Source organism: Chiloscyllium plagiosum, chromosome 35, assembly GCF_004010195.1.
Source record: "Chiloscyllium plagiosum isolate BGI_BamShark_2017 chromosome 35, ASM401019v2, whole genome shotgun sequence".
Taxonomy (NCBI): Eukaryota; Metazoa; Chordata; class Chondrichthyes; order Orectolobiformes; family Hemiscylliidae; genus Chiloscyllium; species Chiloscyllium plagiosum.
The window spans coordinates 5,677,456-5,705,435 of record NC_057744.1 but is presented as its reverse complement, the minus strand read 5'-3'; the positions used below and the strand labels follow the sequence as shown (position 1 = coordinate 5,705,435).

General features: G+C 42.8%; 1 protein-coding gene across 1 annotated transcript; it reads right to left on the bottom strand.

The window, feature by feature from the left end:
- On the bottom strand, positions 1-27,942 carry ankk1 (ankyrin repeat and kinase domain containing 1). Its single transcript, XM_043676555.1, has 8 exons — positions 27,512-27,942; positions 22,471-22,762; positions 20,678-20,820; positions 18,524-18,573; positions 13,992-14,147; positions 7,583-7,698; positions 6,779-6,854; positions 1-2,311 (listed from the first exon to the last, which is right to left on the bottom strand). The coding sequence occupies exons 1-8, from the start codon at positions 27,733-27,735 to the stop codon at positions 1,014-1,016; spliced, it is 2,355 nt and encodes a 784-aa protein (XP_043532490.1). The 5' UTR covers positions 27,736-27,942; the 3' UTR covers positions 1-1,013.
- Between the last annotated feature and the right edge of the window lie 38 nt (positions 27,943-27,980).

Sequence of the window (27,980 nt, the reverse complement as noted above, 5' to 3'; positions counted from 1 at the left end):
GGATGCTCTTTGGAGGTTTGGTATGGACTCAATGGTCTGCTTCCACACAGCAGGGATTCTATGATTCTATGAACTCACAGACTGTTGCAAAGGTAGAGTGGGAGAATTAGTACTGCTGAATTAAGGGAGAGAGATAAAGAGAGAAGGGGAGGGAAAACATGGAAACAGAGGAAAAGGGGAATGGAAAGAAAGATTTTCAAAGAATAAGAGGCAATTTGATTAAAACATATCAGATCCTGATGACACTTGACAGGATGAATGGGTAAACGATGGTTCCTCATGTGGGAGAATCTCAAACCAGAGGTCACTGTTTAAAAACAAAATGTTGACCAATTAAGACAGGGATGAGGTTAAATGTTTTCTTGCAGAATTTTCATCCTCTAAAGGTGTTGAGAGAAATGTCTTTGAATATTATTAAGACAAAGACCTGTAGTTTCTTGGTAAACAAAGGGGTTAACTGTTAATGAGACAGGACAGAATGACAGATTTGAAGTTATTACCAAATCAGCCATGATCCTTTTGAATGATAGAGCAAGACGAAGGTGCCAAGTGACCTACTGCTGCTCCTGGCTCATATGTCCACTCAATCCATTCACAAAGCTTCTCAAAAAGATTCACAGTTTGTCTCTGTTGGCTTAATATTCTGAATGATGGAATCATCCATTTTATGTGAGATCGAGTCAGCAAATTGTAAGCATGAAGGAAAGAAACAAGGTTGATGGGGATAATGCAGGACTGTCAGAGTTGAGTAAGATGATCAGGTTGGCAGAGGAGATTTGAAGGCTTAGTTCCCATTTCCACTGATGTTCTAAGCAGTTTGGACCGACAGTGTCAGATAGGAGCCCTGTGAGTCGATGCATGCTTAACACTGACTTGACAAAGGGGATTTTGCTATAATAGTCCAGCCTGAATTGAAGCAATTTAAACTAAATATGGAAGAATTGTTTTCTTACATACTACATTTTTCTTTGCTGCCTCTTGGTCATTGCATTTATTATGTTAGACTCTGGGGTTCAGTCAGTGGTGTAGTCATTTGATGGCTCCTCCCCTGTAAGTACATTGACTACACTTTGTTTCTGGTGTTTCAAAGCTAGCTGGAGTGGTGTGTTCTGATATATGTCCTCGGCTTTCAGATTGGCACCTTCCCTGATCAGCCTCTTCACCATAGCAGCATTCCCATTCAGCACAGCCAAGTGCAGTGGGGTCCACCTGAACCTATTGGCAACATTCACATTGGCTTTATGGTCAAGTAGCTTCACTAGACAGCAGAGTCTGCCCTTGTGTGCAGCAAGATGGAGGGGAGTCCACCCTGACACATCCGTGGCATCAGGATTGGCGCCACTGACTAGGAGCTCTGAGACAACGTCATTGTGGTTGTAGTATGTCGCCAAGTGCAAAGCCGTCCACTCTCTGTCACCACCAACATCAATATCTGAGAAATTCTCAATTAGCAAGTGGATGGTTGTGATCTGTCCCCTCATAGAGGCAAGGTGCAGGGCTGTCCAATTCTGTAAGGACCTTTGGTTGATATTCACTCCATGTTTCAGGAGATATCTACAGATCCCCGTGTAGCCGTTCAGAGCTGACAAGTGCAAAGGGCTGAAGTGAGAATGGTCCAGGCAGTTAACGTCAGCTCCACTGTTCACCAATAGCCTGACAACTCTGAAGAAACCCCTTTCAGCGGCCAAATGGATCGGTGTCCTGAAGCCAACCTGTATTTTGTTTAAATTAGCTCCTTGTCCAATCAGAAGCTTGGCGATGCTGTAATTGCCGTGATAGGCTGCAATGTGTAGAGGGGTGCGGTTGTCCCTGTCCTGTAGATCAACACTGGCCTGGCGTGTGAAGAGAATTCGGACAATATTTTCATGGGCATTCTGCGATGCCATGTGGAGTGGAGACCACCCATCATGCTCCCTGATGTTGACGTCAGCGTCTTTGTCCAACAGCAGCCGAGCAATTCGGTCATCCCCATTCTGAGATGCAAAATGCAGAGGTCCCCAGTTGTCCTCATCTGTGAGGTTCACATCAGCTCCCTCTTCAATAAGTAATTTGGAGATATCCTCAAACCCATGTTGTACGGCTATAATCAGAGGTGTCAACCCTCTGGAGGTTTGAGCATTGACAGAACCTCCATACTTCAGTATGAGCCTGACAAGTTCCACATCCCCGGTGAAAAGAGTCATGTGCAACAAAGTGTAGTCCTCCACAAAGTTCATAGCAACGTGTTCTTTCTTTAATATTTTCTTCACGTTGTTAAAGTTTTGTTCTAGTAAGTGCTGTAGGAGTTCCCTTCTGTCAATGGAGAGATCATCTACAATCAGAAACATATTTAAGAATGTAGATGAATGTTCCATCATACTTGTGAGCTCCAGACATCACTATATGGACCTTACTGTATTTTAATCCAATCTATATTTTTCAGCTGACCCAAGCATTGACTAATTATCAAGAGAAAAAGTTGGAAGATTGAGTGGCAGGAACCAGTTTTACTGTAACTATCTCTGGGATTGGTTCCAAGGTTTTTAATGTGGGTTTGTCTGTCCACATAAACTCAGGTCAGACCACAAGGTGTTTGTTCAAACAGCATTAATTTGTATGATATACATGATAATTTGGCTTATCCTAAGCTGCTTTAGCTCCAACCCTCACAGACAAGCAGGAGACTGGAAGAACGCAGCAAGCCAGGTAGCATCAAGAGGCTGGAAAAACACAGCAAGTCAGGCAGCATCAGGAGGTGGAGAAGTCAACGCTTCAGGCGTAACCCTTCTTCAAGATTAGGGGTGGGTGTTGGGGGAACTGCAAAACAAGAGGGTGACAGGGACAGGGTGGTGAAGTGGGGATAGGTGAAGACAGTCAAGATCAGGTGGTGCTGGAAAAGCACAGCAGATTATGCAGCATCCGAGGAGCAGGAAAATTCATCAAAAGCTCATCATCAGAAATGAGGCTGGGAGCCTCAGGGGTGGAGAGATAAATGGGAGGGGGCTGGGGCTGGGGGTGAAGGTAGATGAGAGTACAATACGTGCACAGAGGTGGGGGTAAAGATGATAGGTCGGAGTGGAGGGTGGAGCAGATAGGTGAGAAAGAAGATTGACAAGTAGGACAGGCCATGAGGACGGTGCTGAGCTGGAAGGTTGGAACTGGGGTAAGGTGGGGGGTGGGAAAATGAGGAAACTGGTGAAGTCCACATTGATGCCATGTGATTGGAGGGTCCTGAGGCGGAAGATGAGGTGTTCTTCCTCCAGGCGTCGGGTGGTGAGGGAGTGGCGATGGAGGAGGCCAGGGACCTGCATGTCCTCAGCAGAGTGGGAGGGAGAGTTGAAATGTTCGGCCACAGGGCAGTGGAGTTGATTGGTGCGGGTGTCCCAGAGATGTTCTCTGAGGTGAAGACAGGTAGACGGTACGACCTGGTTGGTCAATGGGAGGAATGAATCCCGTAGGTGGCTGGGAGGGTGGAAGGGATGGGGAGGGACTGGGAAGGGAATGTGGGAAGAAGGGCGTGCGGTGGAGAGCTATCTGAATGCAAGAGCGGGGTAAGCACATTGTTCAAGATAGGTGGACATCTGAGATACTTGGAAGTGGACTATCTCCTCGTCCGAGCAGATGTGGCGGAAGCAGAAGAATTGGGAGAATGGGATGGATCTCTTGCAGGATACTGGGTGGGAGGAGGTGTAGTCCAGGTAGTAATGTGAGTCTGTGGTTTATAGTAAACATCATGGAGAATGTCACCAGAGATGGAAATGAAGAGGTCAAGAAAAGGGAGGGAGATGTCCGAGATGGACCAAGTGAATTTGAGAGGGATGGGGTGGAAGTTGTGGGCGAAGTTGACAAACTACTCCAGTTCGGTCTGGATGCACCAATGCAGTCATCGATGTAATTGTGGAAGAGTTGGGGCACGGTGCCTGTGTAGGTACTGAAGAGGGACTGTTCAACATAGCCAACAAAGAGGCAGATGTAGCTGGCATCCATCCTGGTACTACCCCCTGGATTTCAAGGAAATGGGAGGAGTTAAAGAAAAAGTTATTAAGGGTAAGGATTAGTTTGGCTAGGTGGCGGGGGACTGGATAGGTCTCTTAGAGAGGTAAGGGGTGAAGATCTGAAGGCCATGCTTAGTGGCAAGGGGTATGGAATTAGATGTCAGATTTTGGTACCAACCTATCTCTAATGCAAAACGTATAACCAGCCGCACTCACACAGGGAGATCAGTGAACAGATGCCAGGAGAGGTTGAATAAAGTCAGTGTGAAATATCATTGGTGCCAACTTCCATCTGACACTTGATTCAAGTGACCAATTTACTTGTGTCAGTCTGGATAGTAACGGTTTAATTTTAAATTAAAGTAGGAATTTTGAATGAATCAAAATTTCAAAGGATTTGTTCATTTAACTAGATGACAGCCTCTCAATGTGGATGTTCTCACAGTGTGGATTCATGAAGTTACCATGAAGGACTCTCCTTCTCAAGTTCTCCCCTTGCCTGAGGCATACTGACCCTTAGGTTAAACTCAACACCAGTCACCTCTCTCTCTCTCTCTCTCTCCAATGAGATGAGAGCAGCCTTATCTCCAGTAGGACTGTGTAGAATTTGCTTATATCATTGGCACCTTCATCGTAAAGTAAACTGCAAAATGAGGCCACCAGCGTGGGCCCAGTTCCCAGAATCACTGAGATTACTGTGAAGATTCTGATTGAACAAAAAGCCAGTTGACCCTCCCGCAGGTGAGAGGTATGGGTCAATAGTGACTTTGACTTCAAAACCACATCCTAGGTCGGCTTCAGTGGTGTGCACATGGAATGGGGTGTGAGTACCTTCAGAGATAATCCCTCGCTGGCGAGGAATGTTTGCTTGCTCCAGCTGCTCACTGAGCTTCTTGTCCAAGGCATCTCACCTGTCCTGCCTGAGGTTACCATTGTCTGGCTGGAGCCTGAATGCTGTTCATAGAATCCCTACAGTGCAGAAAGAGGCCATTTGGCCCATTAAGACTACATTGACCCTCCCAAAGAGCATCCCACACCCCCGACCCATAACCCTGCATGGGGTTTTTAAACCATGAGTAACCCCTTCTAACTTGTGCACCCCCAGACACTTTGGGGCAATTTAGTATGGCCAAACCACTTAACCTGCACATCTTATTTTGTGACTCTGGGAGGAAAGCAGACCACCCAGTGGAAACTCACTCAGACATGGGGAGAATGTGCAAATTCCACACAGTCACCCAAGAGCTGGAACTGAACCTGGGTCCCTGGCACTGTGAGGCAGCAGTGCTAACCACTGGACCACCGTGCTGCCTCTGTTCTTCAAAACTGCAATGCTGAGTTGTTAAATCTATTTTCAAGGGCTAGAATGAGCAATACGGGAGAGGAGAATTCTTCAGAGGCAAGGGAAGGAGGAAAGATCACAAGATATAAGAGCAGAATGAGGCCTTTCAGCCCATTGAGTCTGCTTCACCCTTCAATCATGATTGATATGTTTCTCAATCCCATTCTCCTGCCTTCTCCCTGTAACTGTTGATCCTCTTACTGATCCAGAAATAATCCATCTCTGTTTGAAATATACTCAGTTACTTGATGCCCACAGGCCTCTGTGGCAGTGAACTCCACAGATTCTTTTGTTGAAGAAATTCCTCCTCATCTCAGTTCTAAAGTGACATCCTTTCACTCTGAGGCTGCACCGTTGGGTTCAAGTCTCTCTTACTAGCAGAAATATCTACCTAGGCCTCTCGGAATCCTGATTCTCCCTCATCCTTCTAAACTCCATCTTGTACAGACCCAGAGTCCTCACTGCTCCTCATGTGACAAGCCCTCCATCCCTGGGATCATTTTTATAAACCTCTTCTGGATCCCCTCCAACGCCTTTTTTTAAAATGGCACCTAAAACTGCTCAAAATATTATAATAGTGGTTTTCATTGTCTCCTTATTGCTATTCCTGATTGGTCCCAGCTTTGAACAAATGATAGGCCCATCTCTAGACGCAGGGGGAAGGTTGCCATTGTTTCCCTATTGGAAACAAATCACTTTTCTCTCCTGCTGGGAAGACAGGTATTTGGGCCAGACTTGTGCTGAGACCTTTAAGTGTCTGTTCACTGACTATATAAAAGTTTTAATTGCTGGTGCATGTTGCCTAGGGTCCTTCACAACCAGATCCTAATCGCTGACGCATTGAGAAGGGGTTGAGTGAGCCAACTTAACCAATATTTGTCCTCCCCACACTTTTTTCTCCATCGCCATGTTGGAGAAAATTGCTGTTAAATGTCAATAGGTTTAGATGACAAGGATGAACCAAGGATGAAGTGGTGCTCCGAAAGCTAGTGTGCTTCCAATTAAACTTGTTGGATTATAACCTAGTGTTGTGTGATTTTTAACATGGTTAACAAAGGCAGTCAAGGAGAGTGTCCAATGAAAACTAAGGCATGCAAAGCAGCTAAAATTAATAGTAGGCCAGAATATTAATGACTATTTTAGGAACCAGAGGTAGATGACTCAAAAGCTAATAAAGAAGGAGAAACCAGATTGTGAAACTAAAATAGTAATAAACATAAACACAAAAAGTATGAGCTTTTACAGGTATTTAAAAAGAAAGAGAGTAGCTAATGTAAGTGTGGAGATCTTGGATGGTGTAACTGATGAATTAATAATGAGAATCAAGGTCACTTTCAAATACAGCCTAAAAACCAGGAAGTCCTTACTGTAATCAATATTTTCCTCACTTGGCCTCAGATTCTTGACATCAGTACAATACATAAAGTACACTCCGCAGCACGAGCTCTACGCAAATACTCACCATTAACCCCAGACTTTGACACCAGATTCATATTCTGCAATTCAATGTTTGCAATATCAGCAATTATTTTGCTATTCTACAATAAAGGAAAAGAGAAAATCCATTGACTTACTGTTCAGAAATTCTAAATCTTATCATTGTATTTGCTTTAGTGACATGTAATAAGCTATACTCATTTTGTGAATGTTTGCTGATTAAACTACTGTGCACATCAAGGTGAGAAATCTCAACGTTAAGAAATTTCACACATTCTGAAGTTTAGAAGAATGCGAGGTGATATAATTGAAACGTAGATGTTTGAGGACTTCAGAGATTGCTCCCTCTGGCTGGAGAGTTTTGAACTAGGGGGTCATATAATCTCAGGATAAGGGGTTGACCTTTTACGACTGGGATAAGGAATCATTTCTTTCCCCTGAGAGTTGCAAATCTGTGGAATTCTCTACTTTAGGGCCTATACTTGCTCAGATGTTAAGTGTTGAATTAGCAGCACACAGACATTTAAATCAACTGGCTAGTGTCAGTCATTATATTCCCATTCGTAGGAGAAAGTAAGGACTGCAGACGCTGGAGATCAGAGTCAAAATGTGTGGTGCTGAAAAAGCATAGCCGGTCAGGCAGCATCCGAGGAGCAGGAGAGTCGACGTTTTGAGCATAAGTTCTTCTTCAGGAATGGCTTCATCAGCATATTCCCATGTGTACTCTTCTAAAGCTCTTCAGCTCACCCTACCTGTCTGTCCCTCTCTTTAAAACAATCAAGCACAATGCTTTTCAAAAGATGCAATCATAAGAAAAAGGTCACCATACCTGGATGCTGCTACTTGATGGGAGAGGAGCCAGGTTTGGTATTTCTATTTGTCTGTCGACTTGAATATGTGGAGACTGTGACAGGTTGTACAGCATTTCAGTTTCCAGAACAATTTCTAGAGAGCAAAATGTATACAGGTTAGTTTCTCAAACTACGGATTTGTCAACTGGTGGTTCCCTGATATTTTTAGTGTAAGGTGGATATAAGAGTGGAGCTGCACCATATCCTTTCCCCAGGAAACTCGCATATCACTGGTTTGCATCTGTTTTCTGATAGAACATAGTAACATGTGGATTTCCTCAAACACAGAATGCAAACGTAGCTCTGCAAACCCCTCGCCTACAACTATGTACAAGAGACTAAGGAACAAAGAACAGTACAAGACAGGAATAGGCCCTTCGGCCCACCAAGCCTGTGCCAACACATGACGCCTTTCTAAGCTAAATGCCTTTTGCCTTAAGTGGTCTGTATCCCTGTATTCCCTGCCTGTTTATGTATCTGTAAAGATGCATCTTAAACATTATACTGTAACCAGAAAACAAATTTGCTGCATTTACGTCACTTCCGAATTGATGTAACTTTAATCCTGCAAGACCACTGGCTGATGTGTCTAGACTAAGAGACACAGTCTCAGAATAAGGGACAAGCCATTTTGGACCAAGCTGCATTTCTTCACTTAGAAGCTGATGAATCATTAGAATTTCTACCTTAAAGGGCTGTAAAAGTTCAGTGACTGACTGTGATCAAGACAGAAATTGGTTCATTTCTAGATATTAAAGGCATTTGAGGATTGTGCGGGAAAATGGCTTTGAGGTGTGAGTTTATTAAATGGCTGATTAGGCTCAACCGGCAGGATTACTCTACTCAGCAAATTGCACAAATCACCATTTCTGGAATCTTACTCAAAAGGTTTTGCAATTTGTTTTTCCATTCTTGAGATGTACATTGTATTTTGTTTTGATTTTCTTATAATGTCAGCAGAACTTGTTGCATTTCAACTGGAAAAGCATAATTATACCTTCATAAACATGTTGGGCACGATTAGTTAGAATTTAATCATTAATTTTCAAATTTCAGTGAGATAAATGACTTCAAGAAGATGATGCCTGTTCTGGGCTTTCTACAGGACCAATTACTGACTGATTTCTGTCTGTGTAATGCTGGGGTTTAGGTTCGGGGTTGTAGAACACTGAGTGTCATAGAAGCCCATGTGAACTGTAATGTAGCATCGGTGTAATTTGGATTGAGGAAAGCCGGACCAACATTAGGAAGAAGAAACAGTTGAAGTAGGACATTCAGCCCTCTTGAGCCTGCTCCACTAATTCATTCTGATCTGGCCTAGTCTTCTACACACTCTCTTTGAGCTCACCCTATCAATTGGCTGAGAATAACTTGCATTCTGGCTGCATTTTGAATATGTTTAAATTTTAGAGAATTTTTTAATATACCTCAGTTATCGTCTTATTTGAACCATTGACCCTACATTTTCATCTGGTCTATTTCTCTTGCCCTCTCACTCTCTCAAAGCCCTCAATTGCTGTGGGAAAGGTTTGCTACATAGTTAGTACAGGGCCCAGTTTAGCTCAGTTGGCTGGGCAGTCGGTTTATTATGTAGGATACCATCAATGGTGGTAATTTAGTTCCCTCATCAGCTTGAGCTTACCACGAAGGACCCATCTTCTCAACCTCTCCCCTCGCCTGAGATATGGTGACCCTTGGTTTAAACCACCATCCATCTCTCTTTAATGAGAGGACAGCCTATGGCAGACAATGTCAACTTTACGTTTAACTTTGTAAAGCAGCACACCACCCAAATCACAAACATAGGCCAAGATCCTTCTTCCTCTTATCATTCACATGCAGGTCAAGTGAGTAGATACAATGCTAACCAGTCAGCAGGTTAATTTGGTAAGACGTTGATGCTAGATTCTTCAACCAGCAGAAAAGAGAGAGCGATGAGATTCATTACAGCTGCCTTCTCATTGTAAAAACTCATTTCATGTGCTGCTGGATTCTGATCCGAAGCAAATTAGTTCGGTAAAGGGCACCCACTTCATAAATTGTTATTGATGAATCGATTTTAGGACCTCTCAAATCTCTGCTGTTCATCTAATTTCCACTTAGTCTCACTTACTCACCATCAAACTCTGAACGGACTTCTCAAACATAATTCTGATGTCTCTCTCTGTACTTTCTCTGCGGGTGTAACACTGTATTCTGCAAGGTTTGTGAGAAGACTTGTAGCTCAGGTGCTCGTTGTTGTGGTTCTGTTTGCCGAGCTGGGAATTTGTGTTGCAGACATTTCGTCCCCTGTCTAGGTGACATCCTCAGTGCTTGGGAGCCTCCTGTGAAGCACTTCTGTGATCTTTCCTCCGGCATTTGTAATGATTTGTACCTGCCGCTTCCGGTTGTCAGTTCCAGCTGTCCCTTGCAGTGGTTGGTATATTGGGTCCAGGTCGATGTGCTTATTAACTGAATCTGTGGATGAATGCCATGCCTCTAGGAATTCCCTGGCTGTTCTCTGTTTGGCTTGTCCTATAATAGTAGGGTTGTCCCAGTCGAACTCATGTTGCTTGTCATCTGCGTGTGTGGCTACTAAGGATAGCTGGTCGTGTCGTTTCGTGGCTAGTTGGTGTTCATGGATGCGGATCGTTAGCTGTCTTCCTGTTTGTCCTATGTAGTGTTTTGTGCAGTCCTTGCATGGGATTTTGTACACTACATTGGTTTTGCTCATGCTGGGTATCGGGTCCTTCGTTCTGGTCAGTTGTTGTCTGAGAGTGGCTGTTGGTTTGTGTGCTGTTATGAATCCTAGTGGTTGCAGTAGTCTGGCGGTCAGTTCAGAAATGCTCTTGATGTATGGTAGTGTGGCTAGTCCTTTGGGTTGTGGTTCCGGTGACAACGGAACGAGGAACGAGGACATGCCGCAACCCAAAGGATTAGCCACACTACCATACATCAAAAACATTTCTGAACTGACAGCCAGACTACTGCGACCACTAGGACTGATAACAGCACACCAACCAACAGCCACTCTCAGACAACTCACCAGAACGAAGGACCCGATACCCAGCATGAGCAAAACCAATGTAGTGTACAAAATCCCATGCAAGGATTGCACAAAACACTACATAGGACAACAGGAAGACAGCTAACGATCCGCATCCATGAACACCAACTAGCCACGAAACGAAACGACCAGCTATCCTTAATAGCCACACACACAGATGACAAGCAACATGACTCCCAAGCACTGAGGATGTCACCTAGACAGGGGACGAAACGTCTGCAACACACATTCCCAGCTCGGCAAACAGAACCACAACAACTGTATGCTGCACTCTGTTCTGTGATCCTGATGCACTTTGTATGGTATAATCTGCAAGTAAGCATGCCAAACAGCGTTTTTCACTGTTTCTCACAAGATGTGACAACAATAAATCAAACTCAAATTGTGCCAGTTGACTTATCTTGACTCTTGCTCCCACAATGCCTCAATTTTAAAATTCTCAATTTCAGATTCAATTCCACCTACAACCTCACCCCCAAAAACCCCTCCAGCTATCCAAGAATTTTGAGCTTGATCTACATCAGTCTTGTGAATTGTCCATTTCCTTCACTCCATTGTTGACGGCTGCATCTTCAGCCCTCTAAGACATCAGTTCTGGAATTCACTCACTACCTCGCCATCCCTTTCTCCTCCTTCAAGACACGCCATACCAGTTTGTCCAGGTTTATGGTCACCTATCTTAACGTCTCCTTCTTTGGTTGGCTGTTTTCCTTTTATGCCAATGTTTATTGGCATTAGACATGTGCTAGTGACTAAAGGACCCTCATGGTGCATTTCTGATCCATTTACAAGATCCATCTGTTCTGTGTTTTTTTATTTTTCTGAATGTTCTTAAGATTTCGTACTTAGGTCCTGATGAAGAATCCCAACCTGAAACATCAACGCTCCAGCTCCTCTGATGCTGCCTGACCTGCTGTGCCTTTCCAGCTTTACATTTTATCAACTTCTGTACCTAGGTACCTTGTATCTGAGATGGAATGAAGGACGGTAATGCTGAACTATTCAGACTCCTCCAGAATTCTGCTTATTGTAAAATATCACATGGTGCTTAAGGGAACCATAATGGGGCATAAACAGCCAACCCAAAGTAAGATAGGTGACCAGAAATCTATTCCCAAGATCTTGTAACTAGGTACTTTTGTTCCTAAGATGGTACCGTAAACAGCGATGTTGTAAACTTTTCCCTGCACTTTTATGAGTACAAGTGAGAATAAACTTAATTTTAATTCTAATCCTAATTTGAATTCAATGCTGTACCTTGGGCTGCACCAGTAGCTACAATTGTAATGTTGCAGCAAGGATACTGTGTGCTCAGGGGCACACACCCAGCTCGTGGACTGGAGCAGAGTGTATCTCCAGACTGTCTCAGCGCTCACTCACACCAAACCTGCCTGGATGCTCACACCACCCCTGCCTTGTCTTGCCGCTCTTTGACCCCTGAGCCTGAGCTACAAGGCTCATTGACTGCTGCCTTGCCTTACCATTTACTGCAGACACAAAAAGCTACAGATTATTGTCAGCAATAATCTGTGGTCAACAGAGACAGCCTTTGATCAGGGTTTCAAACACAGTAAGTCAAGGGCAGTCCATGGCAGGAGCTTTGAAATAATGTGCCAGTCGCTCGGGATGCTCAGTCAGGATGCTCCCCTCACACTGAGTGAGGGGCTTACTGTCAGGCAGCCCAACATGTACCTTTACCCCTTCTGCCTCACTGTTGGCTATTGGCCTCCTCAATCAGAGAGCGAGAGGCAGGTATTAAGGGAGATGAAAATGGGTGGCACAGCTGGTGGTGCAGGTGGGAAGGTGTCATGTGGGTATGGCTAGGGCAGCACAAACAGCATGGAGAGCTGTAGGGGACCGGCATGGGTGACAGCATGTGAGGGAAGATGCAGCAGCCAATAGTGAGAGTGGTAGAGCATGACCCTTGGTGAGAGGTGGCTACAGGAGCAGAAGGAGAGGGAGGGTGAGAGAACGGTGAGGAGACTTACCTAGGGAGAGCAGCAGTTACGCTGGTGAAGTGGAGAAGGTGATCGAGATTACTCTCAACTGGGTGGCAGCCTCACACAGGCTGACATGGTCTGAAGTCATGGCCTCCACTGCTGGTTATAGTCACAGAGGGTGCTAGTCCAGGGGGCGGTGGGCAGTGCGAATAGGAATGTGTGTGGTGAAGTAAGTCCAAGCTCTGCACCACGTAACCCAGCTTGCCAACCAGGTCCCTGCCCTCCCAGTGGTACACTGATTTCCCGCGCCTGCTGCACCCGGAGTAAATCCCAGGAATCGAGCAGGGCAGCTCTGGACAGTACCTGCCCAGGTATACAGCGAGCTTTTAACAATGGCGTGGGCACTAGAGATGCTGGTGGGGATGGGGTAAGTAGTTAATGAGGCAAGTTTGATAAGATATGGTTCAAAATTTCAATAGGCCTAGGGCAGAAAACCTTCCAAAATATTCAACACATCTTGAATTTAGCCAGAAGTCCTATCAGAGAGCAGAATGTTATAATATAAACTCAAAGTTCTATCCGTAGAATCCATACAGAGTGGAATCCGGCCATTTAGCCCAACAAGTAAGTCTACACCAACCATCCGATGAGTAACCCACCCAGACCCATTCCCTTCCGCTATTGCTCTACAGTACCCCTGACTACTGTATCTAACTTACACATCCCTGAACACTATGGGGCAACTTAGCATGGCCAATCTATCTAACCTGCACATCTTTGATTTGTGGGAGGAAATCAGAGCACCCATAGGAAACCCACACAGACACAGGGAGAACATGCAAACTTTAAAAAATCACCTGAGGCTGGAATCGAACCCAGGTCGCTGGCAGTGTGAGGCAGCAATGCTAACCACTGAGCCACCGTGCCACCCCAGTTTTGTTGGTTGCCACCAACCAAGTTGTTGGTTTTGTTTCTCCCAACAACACAATACTGGAGCCAGAACTGGTGATACTGGGGCAATGCTAAACCACATGTAAAAGTACCAATAATGGCACATTCAAGGCTCCTTAAAAAAATTGATTCTCATAAAACAAGAGGCAATCACAGAGTTACTGGGATCATGTACTGTTCTCAAGTGTTCCTTAGTGCAGTAAGTTGAAACTTATTTGATAAAAGATGTTGAAACTTTGATTGAAATCCAAGAATGTGCTGGCAAATTATAAAAAGGTTTGAGTCACCACTGAACAATACATTAGGAACTGTCTTGTACTATTTGGGCATGTCAAATCCAAACATTTGTTTAATCCCTGAACTATATTTTCTATATATCCAATGTTCAGCATTCTATAGTTTCATAACACTTTTAAAGACAGCTTGTTCCACAGGAAATGAATCTCATGCCTGAGAATGCAGGCCGCCTTTTCAACTCCCAATCCCAACATCTCTTCATCAAGTCAACCATCTGTGCACACTCTTGTGGAGAATTTTCTGGAATGAATGTTAGGCACGGTCTTTCTCCTGCCACCACTTTAACAAATACAGCCATGGCGTTTGTTCCTGGAATGGAAAGAATGAGTAAGATTCATATAATGTCTCAACAATATCAGTTTTGCCTTAAATCAAGGAAGGACCGTAGCTGTTTGCACCAATACTGGGATAAACAAGTACAATGCCAGCTAAGTAATGGTACACACACGCAGACACACTCTCACACACACACACAGACAGACACACATAGACACACACACAAAGACACACATCCAGACACACACAGACATACATACAGACACACACATAAAGACACACACACACACAGACACACACAGACACACAAACAAACACACACACACTCTCACACACAGACACAGACACAGACACAGACTTATTCATTTGGAAGCACTAGCTTTCGGAGCGCTGCTCCTTCATCAGGTGTTTGTGGAGATCGTAGGACGCACAGAATTTATAGCAAAAGTTTACAGTGTGATGAAACTGAAATTATATATTGAAAAAGACCTAGGCCAACTTAACACTTATTGTTAAAAATAGTTCACTTGAGAATGTATCTTTAAGAAAGTTCTGGAATTTACATGTGAAAGAACTGAAACCAACATGCCCATTCTAATAGATGAGAGACTGAACAAACAATCCAGGTTTCTTTCAATATATAATTTCAGTTATATCACAGTGTAAACTTTTGCCATAAGTTTGCCAGGGTTGGAGGATCTGAGCTACAGGGAGAGGCTGAACAGGCTGGGGCTGTTTTCCCTGGAGCGTCGGAGGCTGAGGGGTGACCTAATAGAGGTTTACAAAATTATGAGGAGCATGGATAGGGTAAATAGACAAAGTCTTTTCCCTGGGGTCGGGGAGTGCAGAACTAGAGGGCATAGGTTTAGGGTGAGAGGAGAAAGATATAATAGGGACCTAAGGGGCAACTTTTTCACGCAGAGGGTGGTACGTGTATGGAATGAGCTGCCAGGGGATGTGGTGGAGGCTGGTACAATTACAACATTTAAGAGGCATTTGGATGGGTATATGAATAGGAAGAGTTTGGAGGGATATGGGCCGGGTGCTGGCAGGTGGGACTAGATTGGGTTGGGATATCTGGTCGGCATGGACAGGTTGGACCGAAGGGTCTGTTTCCATGCCATACATCTCTATGACTCTAAGTTCTGTGTCCTACAATCTTATACTCCACAACCACCTGATGAAGGAGCAGTGCTCCAAAAGCTAGTGCTTCCAATTAAACCTGTTGGACTATAACCTGGTGTTGTGTGATATTTAACTTTGCACATCCCAGTACAACACCGGCACCTCCAAATCACACTTATTCATGTATGTGTCCATATGCAAATTCATACATAACTCGTGTTGACTATATAAATTGACGCTTCCTTCGTAAAAATAGATAGAAGGTATTCTTTGGCTACTTGAGTATACATTGTATTTTAAAAACTCACCTGCATATATGCACTTGAGGTTTTATATTTTACATGGCTAGAGACCATAGCAATGAAAGTGAGGTCGGGTTGGGATAGCATTTAATGTTGCTGGCACATTTCAGCTTATTATGAAATACAGCCATTCATTCTCCTGAATGAGTTAAAGAACCAGAGACAAAGAAACAACAGTTGAGTTTTTGGCTGGAACCCAGGGATCTTTGAGAACGCATTAACAAATTTATTTTAGCTCTCACTTGTCCATTATGGAGATATCATTGATGGAGCAGCATGCTGGTTAACATGTTGGTAGTGTAATTTATTAATGCATTTTTGTAATGCAGCCATTAATCTATTTATTTGAGTGATTATGTTAGAATAGCATTCACACTGGGATTAGCCAATCCACACAAAACCATTTGGAGGCCAATGAATCATAATCCATCAAATGTTTTGCTGAGGAGCAGTGATTCATAACAGCTTTGGGCTTTATACATATACTATTGTGAGCAAACACTAAAGCAAATAGACAACTGAATGTTATTCAAACTCAGCTGTCTTCAACAACTAGAAACATATATTCATAAGACCATAAGCAATAAAAGAAAGGGGATGGCCATTTCGGCCCTCATGCCTGCTCTGCCAGTCACTAAGATCTCCATGTAGTCTCAACTCCATTTTTCTGTCTGTTTTCCCCCACGCCACACCCTCCCCCCAACAACTCAATCCTTCATCAATCAAAAATCTGTCTATCTCAGTAATGAATACAGTCAATAACCTATCCCTCCACTGCTCTCTGTTCAACACAATTCAAAATACAACCAACACTGTGAGGAAGTTTTCCCTCATCCCCTTCATTAATGGGAGACTCTCATTTTTAAACGATGTCATCTGCTGAATTCTAGACCACTCCATTACAGGAAATATCTGCTCAGCATCTACGCTGTTAAGCCAAAACAAACTTACATAGGGTCAGAGGGTCATAGAGCATGGAAACAGACACTTCAGCACAACTCATCCATGCTGACCAGGTGTCTCCAACTGAACTAGCTCAATTTGCCTGTGTTTGGTCCATATCCCTCTAAAACTTTCCTATCCATGTACCTATCCAGGTGTCTTTTAAATGGTGTAATTGTACCAGCCTCCACCATTTCTTCTGACAGCTTATTCCATACACGCACTAGCCTCTGCATGAAAAAGTTGCCCCTTAGGTTCCTTTTAAATCCTTCCTCTTTCACCTTAAACCTATGCCCTCTAGTTTTGAACTTCTTAACCCTGGAAAAAAGACCTTGGCTACTCACCTTATCGATGTCCCTCATGATTTTATAAGGTCACCCCTCAGCCTCTGATGCTTCAGAGTAAGAAGTCCCAGCCTAACATTATGTCTCAAACTCTCCTTCCAGCCCCAGCAACATCCTTGTAAATGTTTTCTGTATCCTCGCTAGTTTAACAACATCCTTTCTATAGCAGAATGATCAATGTTTTAAAAGTGGCTTCAGCAATGTCTGTACAACTGCAACATGATGCCCCAAATCCTATACTCTGACTAATGAAGGCAAGCATTTGGAACATCTTCCTCACCACCTTGTCTATCTGTAATGCCACTGTCAAGGAACTATGAAGCTGCATCCATACATCCCTCTGTTTGTCAACACTGCCCAAGGCCCCACCATTGACTGTAACATCCTGCCCTGGTTTGCCTTACCAAATGCAACAAGTAAGTTCTCTAAATTAAACTTTATCTGCCATTTCTCAGCCTATTGGCCCATCTACTCAAGATCACATTGTATTCTTCTTCGCTGTCCACTATACCATCAATTTTGGTGTCATCTGCCAATTTATTAACCATAACTCCTAGATTCTCATCCAAATCATTGATATAAATGACAAACAACAGTGGACCCAGAATCAGTACATCTGACCTCATGACTATGAATCCAGAAACCAGGTAATGTTCTCAGGATCTAGGTTTGAATCTCACCACGGCAGATGGCGGAATTTGAATTCAATAAAAATCTTGAATCAAGAGTCTAACAATGACCATTATTGATTGTCAGGAAAACCCATCTGGTTCATTAATGTCCTTTAGGTACAGAAACTGCCATTCTTAGCTGGTCTGGTCTACATGTGACTCCAGACCCACAGCAATGTGGTTGACTCTTAAAATGCCCTCTGGGCAATTGAGGGCGACTATTAAATGCCCAGCAATGCCCACATCCAATGAATGAATAAAAACAAAATTGTTTCAAATTCCAATGAGTATATATACAACCTGCTCACCTTCATAAGAATGGCCAAGTGAATTTTCTTTTCCATTACAAACATACCCATCCTGAGTAAGGACTGAAAACTGTATACATCAAAATGAGAATTTATTATATAATTAAATGTTTTGGAAATTATGAGAAGGTTCACCACAGCATGTTTCCATGGGTGGAGAAAAAGGAAAGTTGATCTTTTTCTGAATAAATCAAGATTATCCCATTTGAAAAATCATATCCTATTCAACAGTCAAGCTTGCTTTGAATTTTAATTGACTCTGATTGGCCAAGAAATTGTCCTAAAAATGAACCAGAGAAAGGCTGTCATCTATTTTGTTGAATTGAAACATGGACAATGTAAATCTTTTTTCTTTATGTTTGCAGAGAATAGGTCCCTGTGTATTAATATCTGTAGCTTCCAGTATGCACCAATATGCCACGCAGTTTTGCAGTTAACTGTCTGTCATCATCTATTGGTGCAGGGTCTGTGTCAACTCCTCTATCAGTCAGAGTCCACCTAAATTCTAATCAACATTCTCCTCTCATATAGAATCAATATTTGTTTCAATTTACTTTGATATTTCTTGCGATGAGTGCAAAAAGAAAAGCTTCAACAAAATGCGTTTTTCTTAAAATGATTCAATCTACTCACAAGGATTGTCAATTATTCTGAAAAAGGGACTAATAGTTGCTACGTACACTCAATGAATGTATGAGCTATCAGAGACAGTATTACCTGCATAGGGCTTCTGCTGAGTCAGGACCTCCCACATAATAATCGAAAAGCTAGAATGATAAGTCTCCAGTAAGTTCCCTCAAGGCAGAAAAAACAAGTAATGGCATCTTAAACTGAATGAACAGGTGACTGTTTTATGCAACATAAAGGAAACAACTTGCACTTTTATAATATTATAAAACAGAAAGTTCTGGAGAAACTCAGCAGGCCTGGCAGCATCTATGGAGAGAGAAAGAGAGATAATGTTTCAAGTTCGATGCGACTCTTCTTCAAGTTCAACACTGAGAAGACTCATATCAGACTCAAAACATTAAAAGACATCACCAACATCTGATGTGTTCCTCCAGCAGTTTCTGCTTTTATTTCAGATTTCCAGCATCCACAGAATCCTGTTTTCATGTGCATTTGTAAAGCAATTTTAACACAGTGGAACATTCCAAGGTGTTTCACAGGTACATTAGTAGATACATTTCACATCAGGAGTATAACTGGTGCAAAATTCTCAATCAAAAATGTAGTTTAATGAGAGAAGGACAGTAATGCAGACAGAGAGATGTAGGTGAGGAATTCCAAATCTGAAGGCACGTGATTACAATTGCACAAGAGGTCAGAACTGGAGGAATACAAAGAACTATAAGTGTTTTTGGTTAGAGGAAGTTACAGAGATAGGCAAGTATTAAGCCAGGAAGGGATTTGAAAATGATTTGAGAAAATAACAAATGGAATGTTCGGACTCATTTCCAGGAACCTTTAATACAGAAGTAAAGATGTCTTGCTGCAGTTGTATAGAGCCTTGGTAAGACCTTATCTAGAGGATTATGTTCAGTTTTGGTCACTGTATCTCAGGAAGGGAATATTTTCTACAAAGGGAGAAGGATGGACATTCACCAGACGTACTCCTGGAATGGTACGACTTTCTTATGGGGAGTGAGCAAGAGCGGCCTGTACTCTCTAGAGTTTCAAAATATGAGAGGTGATCTTATTGAAACTTAAAAAATAATTACAGACTGGATGTAGATGGAATGTTACTCTGGTTACTGTCACTAGAACCAGGAGATTGAATCTCAAAATAAGCAGTTGGCCATTTAAGATTAAGCTGAGCAGGAATTTCTTCAATCTTTGTGAAATATTTGCAGAGGCCAGTATCCCTTTATCCCTTTGTCACTAAGTCAGCCTTTATTTTTATGTACACATTACATGGACTCTGAGCCAGCTTAGAGCCAGTCCCTAGAATGAGGAGACTCTCTGAATTTCCTGTTTATATCTGTCAGGCAGGGCTCCTTAATTAGCCCAGGTTAACAGCCCCAATCAGGGAACTCATACTTAATTAGATCTTCCTGGCCCTTGCTCCAATCACTGCATTTTGGAATTCCTGACCCCAGGGAGCTGTGAAGACTTCATTGTTGAACAAGTTTAACACAGAAATTCGTAGGTTCCTGGAGACTAAAGACATTAAGGGACATGGAGATAGTGCAGGGAAGTAACATTGAGGAGCTGATCTAGAATGGCAGGGCTGAATGGCCTAGTCATGTTCCCATGTTACTAAAACAATTATGAACATTTTAAAATGAAGCAATACTTAACCAGGAAGCTATAACTCATCAATGGCGAATGGTATTACCACTCTGGTGTCTAACTTGCGCTGGTGATATAAGTTACTGCATGCAGGTTTGAGACTTCCATTTCTCGCTAACAAATACAAATTATGGTTGACCGTTTATGGAACAAACATCGGGTCAAACAATGTAAAGCAAACTAACACAAAGAAAGAGGCAAGGAGAAACAAAAGGAAATACATTTGTATGGCACATATCATGATCTCATGACATACCAAACACCTTCCAACAATGAAATAGTTCTGAAGCATAGTCATAGTTTTAATGTGCAATCACAGCAGCCAATCTGCACATAGCAATATCCCACATGATACTGAGTAGATAATCTGTTTTAGTACTGATTTGGAGATAGAGGCTACACTGAATACTGGAAAGAACTCACTGCTCTCATCTGAAAAGTGTCATTAGACCTGCAATGTCCACCTCACCTTAGACATGTCACCTCCAACAGTGCAGCAATCGCTTTGGACTGACATGCTCAAAACTCGTAAAGGAAATCAAAATCATTATTGAGTCTAAAACACCTGGAAACACTCACCTGTAAACATCATGCTTGACTCCAGAAGGTCCATTCAATAGTTCAGGTGGCATATAACTGATAGTTCCTCTTATCACAGACCTTTCAATTAGTTCCTTGCTACTCAAGTAATCTTCCCATTTTGATAATCCAAAATTGGCAATCTAAAACATGGACATTGTTTAACATTCACATATCTTTGTAATGGTAAAAACCTGTTATGATTCTGTTCTTCTGGGACTGTTATTCACATTGTTGAGAAGTGCAGAGGAAGAAGCAGTTAATACTTTGTCTCCATCCCACTCTCTACAGACAGCTCTGCTCACCAATATTTAATCAGGTGAATTCACACTTATTGCACAAATATTGCCCTGAAGTAGCCTCTCACCACTTGTCAGAAATTGGACTTCTCTTAAATAACAACTACAACAAAATTTGTGCGTTTTCCATATAACAAAAACAGAATAAATTAAAAGGAAAACATCAATGTTGGTAGCTCTTACAATAGCACAGCACCACTCTCGTTCAGTTGATATTGCAGAATACTGTCTCTCTTTGACTCTCTTCATCTATTCCCATCAACGTATCTTTCCAGTCCCTTTTCCCTCATGAGTTTATCTAGCTCCTCCTTAAAGTAGATCTACGATACTTGCGTCAGTCGGATTGTCAAGGATCATGAAGGTAGCTCACCCACCACCCCCTCAAGAAATCCCTCCTACTGAATTGCAGAAAGTGACACTTTGTGAATTAATTTCTCCAGCTATGTCTTTCTGCTGCATCAGTCAATAACACTGCCTGCCTTCCTTACAGATGAGTCAAGTTTAAAATTGCTTAAAATAGCATCTCTGACAGCACAACACTCCTTTATTACTGCTGTGGAATGTTAGCCCGTATTATATGCTCAAGTGGCTGAAGTAGGACTTAAACCCATAGCCTTCTGACTCAATGATGGAAAAGCTTAGTGGAGGGCTCAATCCTAACACACAGAATTTATAGCAAAAATTTACAGTGTGATGAGCCCTCCACTATCACCTGATGAAGGAACGACACTCCGAAAGCTAGTGTGCTTCCAATTAAACTTGTTGGACTATAACCTGGTGTTGGGTGATTTTTAAGAGAAAGTGAGGGCTGCAGATACTGGAGATCAGAGCTGAAAATGTGTTGCTGGAAAAGCACAGCAGGTCAGGCAGCATCCAAGGAACAGGAGAATCGACGTTTCGGGCATAAGCCCTTCCTGAAGAAGGGCTTATGCCCGAAACGTCGATTCTCCTGTTCCTTGGATGCTGCCTGACCTGCTGCGCTTTTCCAGCAACACATTTTCAGCTTGGGTGATTTTTAACTTTGTACACCCCAGTGCAACACCAGCATCTCCAAATCATGACCTAGTTAGGAGTGCTCTTGTGGTCTGGGAAGGCCAGCCTGAGCTGGGAAGGCCTAGGTTCAATTCCTATCTGTTCCAGAGGTGTGTTAGAACATGTCTAAACAGGTTGATTAACAGAGCTGTATTTCATGCCCCACCTACTCCTCAGTTTTGTCTGAACAGGTTGACCAAAACTATTTGTATCTCATTAAGACTTGAAACACAGTTGTAAATGTAGGAAATGCAGCAGTCAGCTTGCATGCAGCAAGTTCCCACACATAGCAATGTGATTCTAATCAGATAATCGTTTTGATGTTAAGATAAATGTTAGGCAGGAAACCTCCCTGTTTTCCTTTGAATCTTGTCATTGAACCACCTGATAGGATAGACCTGGCCTCGACATAACCCCGAATTTAAAATCTCAGATATAAGTTTGAATATTTAACATGGCAACCTTGATATGAAGATTCTCATCCACCAGAACGTTTCCAGGTTTCAGATCCAAATGAAGGAGGGGTGGTTTCATACTATGCAGGAAGTTCATTCCCATTGCTATCTCATGAATAATCCGAGACTTCGTCATCCAGGTTAGTGTGTACCTGACAAGCAGTTTATCCAGAGCACCATTGTTCATGTATTCCACTACAATTCCGGCTGGTCTTGTACAAATCCCATATATTGGTAGGATATACTTGAACTTTATTTCCAAAATCCTTGCTGCCTCCTGCAGTAGATGGCTCATATTCCTTTAACAAATGGACATGAAAAGATAGTCATAATTATCCATTACCTCAAGTAATCCTGCTATGAATCAATTTTCACTCCACTTGAAATGTCAACTCTACCCAGATTTGTATTGAATTCATTCATGGAGCGTGAACATCATTTGGCAAGACAAACATTTATCTCCCATCCCCAGCTGATCTTCAGGTGCCAGTTACTAACAAGCAATGAATTAACTTTCTTCCATATATGAAGCCAGTATGAGCCAATCTATATGTCCAGTTGTTTGCTAAAGTTATGACGTACATAAAAAAGTTAATTTTAGAATTAAAACTTAAGGCAAAGACTGTGAACTACGTTTTTTTAATGATTCAAAAAGCTAGCACAGATAAATTTACAGCACAGAAACATACCATCTGGTCCAACTGGTGCCTGCTAATAGAAACTAGAAAACAGAGAAAATAGGAACAGGAGTAGGCCATTAGGCCCATTGAGTTTATTCCACCAATCAACATGATCATGGCTGATCCTGTATCTCAATGGCACACTCTCACTCTCTCCCCGCACCTTTTGATAACTTAAGCCTTAGAATTGAAAATGTATCTATTTGAAACCTATTGAGTGACGTTACCTCCTCAGACTTTTGTGGTGGAGAATTCCACAGGTTCACCATCCTCTGAATGAAGGGACTTGTCCCCATCTCAGTTAAAAGTGGCTGCCTTGTCCTAGATTCCCTGGCCATAATACCCCTGCAGGCAGCCCTATTGGAATTTGATCTGTTTTAATGAGATCCCCTCTCAATTTTCAAAACTACAGGGAATAAATGACTAGTCAGCCCAATCTTTCCTTGGAAAGCAAAAACTGCCTTCCCAGGATTCAGTAATTACTGGAAAGGCTCAGCAGGTCTGGCAGCATCTGTGGAGAGAAAGCAGAGTTAACATTTCAGGGCCAGTGACCCTCCCTCCAAACATGTTGACCAAAACCACCTGGACCTAAATCAGACCTGAAGCACAGTTGTAATGTATGAAGCTCCCCCACAAATAGTAATGTGATGTTAAGCAGTTCTTAAGAAGGGTCACTAAGCCCAAAACATTAAATTTGCTTTCTCTCCACAGATGCTGCCTGACTTGCTGAGTTTTTCTCACAATTTCTGATTTTGTTTATGATTTCCAACGTCTGTGGTTCTTTGGAGAATTTTTAAATTCCCCAGGAATCAGTCTGGTTGACTCTCCATTGACTCTCTTCATCCAATCCCATCAACATAACCTTCCAGTCCCTTCTCCCTCATGAGTTTACCTAGCTCCCCCTTAAAGTAGATCTACGATACTTGCTTCAGACAGATTGTCAAGGATCATGAAGGTAGCTCACCACTACCCCCTCAAGAAACCCCTTAATGATACAATCCTGGGGAGTGTTGCTGAACAAAGAGACCTTGGGGTGCAGGTTCATTGCTCCTTGAAAGTAGAGTCACAGGAGGACAAGGTGATGAAGAATGTTTTGTCTTTATTGGTCAGTGCATTGTGTATAGGAGTTGGGAGGTCATGTTGTGGTTGTGCAGGTGAGGCCACTTTTGGAATATTGTGTGCAGTTCTGATCTCCCTGCTATAGAAAATATGTTATTAAACTTGAAATGGTTCAGAAACAATTTGCAAGGATGTTACTAGGGTTGGAGGGTTTGAGCTACAGGGAGACTCTGAATACGCTGGGGCTCTTTTCCCTGGAGCATCAGAGGCTGAGGGGGTGACCTTATAGAGGTTTATAAAAACATGAGGGGCATGGATAGGGTGAATTTTCAAGATCTTTTTCCCAGGGTAGGGGAGTCCAAATAGGGAAGAGGTTTAAGGTGAGAGGGGAAAGATTTAAAAGTGACCTAAGGGACAACATTTTCACACAGAGGGTGGTGCGTATATGGAATGAGCTGACAGAGGAACTGGTGGACAATAGACAATAGATATGGGAGTAGGCCATTTGGCCCTTCGAGCCAGCACCACCATTCATTATGATCATGTGATCATCCACAACCAGTATCCTGTTCCTGCCTTATCCCCATAACCCTTGATTCCACTATCTTTAAGAGCTCTATCCATCTCTTTCTTGAACGTATCCAGAGACTTGGCCTCCACTGCTATCTGAGGCAGAGCATTCCATATATCCACCACTCTCTGGGTGAAGACATTTCTCCTCAACTCTTCTAAATGGTCTATCCCGTATTTTAAAGCTGTGTCCTCTGGTTTGGCACTCACCCATCAGCGGAAACATGCTTCCTGCCTCCAGAGTGTCCAATCCTTTAATAATCTTATATGTCTCAATCAGATCCCCTCTCATCCTTCTAATCTCAAGTGTAATCAAGCCCAGTGGCTCCAATCTTTCAACATATGATAGTCCCGCCATTCCGGGAATTGACTTCGTGAACCTACGCTGCACTCCCTTATTAGCCAGAATGTCCTTCCTCAAATTTGGAGACCAAAACTGCACACAATACTCCAGGTGCGGTCTCACCAGGGCCCTGTACAGCTGCAGAAGGACCTCTTTGCTCCTATACGCAATTCCTCTTGTTACGAAGGCCAGCATGCCATTAGCTTTCTTCACTGCCTGCTATATCTGCATGCTTTCTTTCATTGACTGATGTACAAGAACACCCAGATCTCGTTGTACTTCCCCTTTACCTAACTTGACTCCATTTAGATAGTAATCTGCCTTCCTGTTCTGGAGGCTGGTACAATTATGACATTTGGAAGACATCTGGATGGGTACATGAAAAGGAAGGGTTTGCGATATCCACCTGGTTGATTGATAGGAATTTCAGGATTCTGACTCAGCGACATTGAAGGAACCATGATATATTTCTAAGTCAGGATGATGAGTGGCTTGGAGGGGAACTAGCAGGTGGTGGTGTTCCCGCATATCTGCTGTCCTTCCCCTCCTAGTGGTTTTGGGTTTGGAAAATGTTATCCAAGGATCTTTGGTGAATTTCTGCAGTGCATATCTTGGAGTTTGTACACACCGCTGCTACTAAGCATCAGTGGTGGAGCGTGTGGATGCTTGTAGATGTGGTGCCAATCAAGCCAGTTGCTTTGGCCTGGATGGTGTCAAGCTTCTTGAATGTTGTTGGAGCTGCACCCATCCAGGTAAGTGGCAGTATTCCATCATATCCCTGACATGTGCATTGTAAATGGTAAATAGACTTTGGGGAGTCAGGAGGTGAGTTACGTGCTGCAGAATTCCTAGCCTCTAACCAGGTATAGATACAATAAAGCATAAGAAAGGACATCTCTATAACTCTGCTGCCTTCAGTCCTAGCTCCATGCGATCTGACATCATTATGACATATGCACGTAGAATAAGATTCAAGCCTGCTCCATCATTAATGAATCATGGCTGATCTGTTTAACCTGAACTCTAATTGCTGCATTTTCCAATAATTGTTCATTCTGTTGGTAATCAAGTATCTATTTACTGCTGCCTTAAAAATATTTAAAGATTCTGCATCACCTGTTTTCCCTGAGGAAAGGAATTCCAAAAACTGACAACTTTCTGAGAGAATTGTTTTCTTTCCTCAACTCTGTCTTAAATGGGCACTCTTTTATTTTTAAACTATCACCTCTTGTTTTAGATTATCCCACAAGAGGAAAATCCTTTCCGCATCTACCCAGTCTAGTCCCCTCAGGATCTCACATGTTTTAATTACGTCACCTCTTACTCTTCTAAACTCCAGAGGATACAGGCCCACCCTGTCTAGCCTTTCCTCATAAGGCAATCGAGTCATTCCAGAGATTAGTCAAGTGACCCTTCTCTGGACTGCTTCCAATGTATTAACGCCCTTCATTAAGTACAGTGACCAGTACTGTACACAGAGCTCCAGATGTGGCTCTCACAAAACCCTGAACACAGAAACATAACCTCCCTACTCTTGTATTCAATTCCCCTCATTCTGTTAGCTTTCCTGATTACTTGCTGCACCTGCAGACTAACCTGTGATTCAGGCAGGAGAACACCCAGATCCCTCTGCATTTCAGAGCTCTGCAGCCTCTTACCATTTAGACAATATGCTTCTTTTTTATCCTTTCTGTTAATTGGACCATTTCACACTTTCTTACATTCTACTCCATTTGCCAGATCTTTGCCCACTCACCTAAGCTATCAATTTCATGGCACAGTGACCACACAGCGCCAGGGACCCGGGTTCAATTCCACCCTCAGGTGACTATTTGTGTGGAGTTTGCACATTCTCCCCATGTCTGTGTGGGTTTCCTCCGGAACATCCTCTGATTTCCTCCCACAGTCCAAAGATACAAAGTTAGGGTTGATTGGCAATGTCAAATTGCCCAAATTGTCTGGGAATGTGTAGACTAGGTGTATTAGCTATGGGAGGTATGCAGGAATAGGGTGGGGAGAGTAAGGTGAGTTTGGGTGTGATGCTCTTCGAAAAGTCAGTGTGGACCTGGGCCGAATGGCCTATTTCCACATAGGGATTCTATGTAGGGATTCTATGGAATATCCCCGTAGGCTCCTTATATCGTCTTCATATAGCTCACGACACACATGTTTAGTGGCTATTATTACTGTAAAACACTGTCTATGTAAAAAGATTACTAACCAAGTTTAGTTGCTGTTTAATGGAGTATTAATTACCAGTTCATATCTTCCTAAATTGTTAGTTTATCATGCTCTTACTTTGATCATATTGAACAGGTTTGGTTGAATGATCTACAGAAAAGACGGTACCACCAGGAGGTTGATTCTCACCATTAACATTAACGACTACTACCCACCTCTCAAATGAAGATGATTCCTCACAGAACAAATGGGAGCACTTCACAACTAAGTTCACCCTCCATAGTTTGTGTTTTGCTTTGAAGACATTTGCAAAGCTTCCTGACGCAATCTTGTTGAAAGGCTCAAAGTCGTCCTCAGTGAAATAGTTGACATTGGTAAATGGCTGCTGGAGGAGGGAGCTCATGGGCTCACCTGCCATTGTGAGAGGAGAAAACAACATCAAACACTGGCAACTGAACTTCCTGGTTCAGAGTCTGGGTGTGCACCAAGTGTAAAATGAAACCATACTGTCTCAAGGCAAATATGTTGTAATTCAGAAAATTAGCAATTATTAAGTTGTGTAATATCTTCAATGGAAAGAGACTTGTTGTCAAGCATTCCTGTTAATGAAAGCACTGAGTTGTTTGAGAAGGTTACCTCAGATTACAACAGGATCTTGATCTGATGGGCCAATGGGCTGAGGAG

Coding starts and splice junctions, on each gene's coding strand:
- ankk1 (XM_043676555.1), bottom strand. CDS start 27,735: ATGTTGTTTTCTCCTCTCACAATGGCAGGTGAGCCCATGAGCTCCCTC. Junction 20,821..22,470: donor ATGAGAATCTTCATATCAAG/GTTGCCATGTTA, acceptor TCCATGTTTTAG/ATTGCCAATTTTGGATTATC. Junction 18,574..20,677: donor GTCAAGCATGATGTTTACAG/GTGAGTGTTTCC, acceptor TTATCATTCTAG/CTTTTCGATTATTATGTGGG.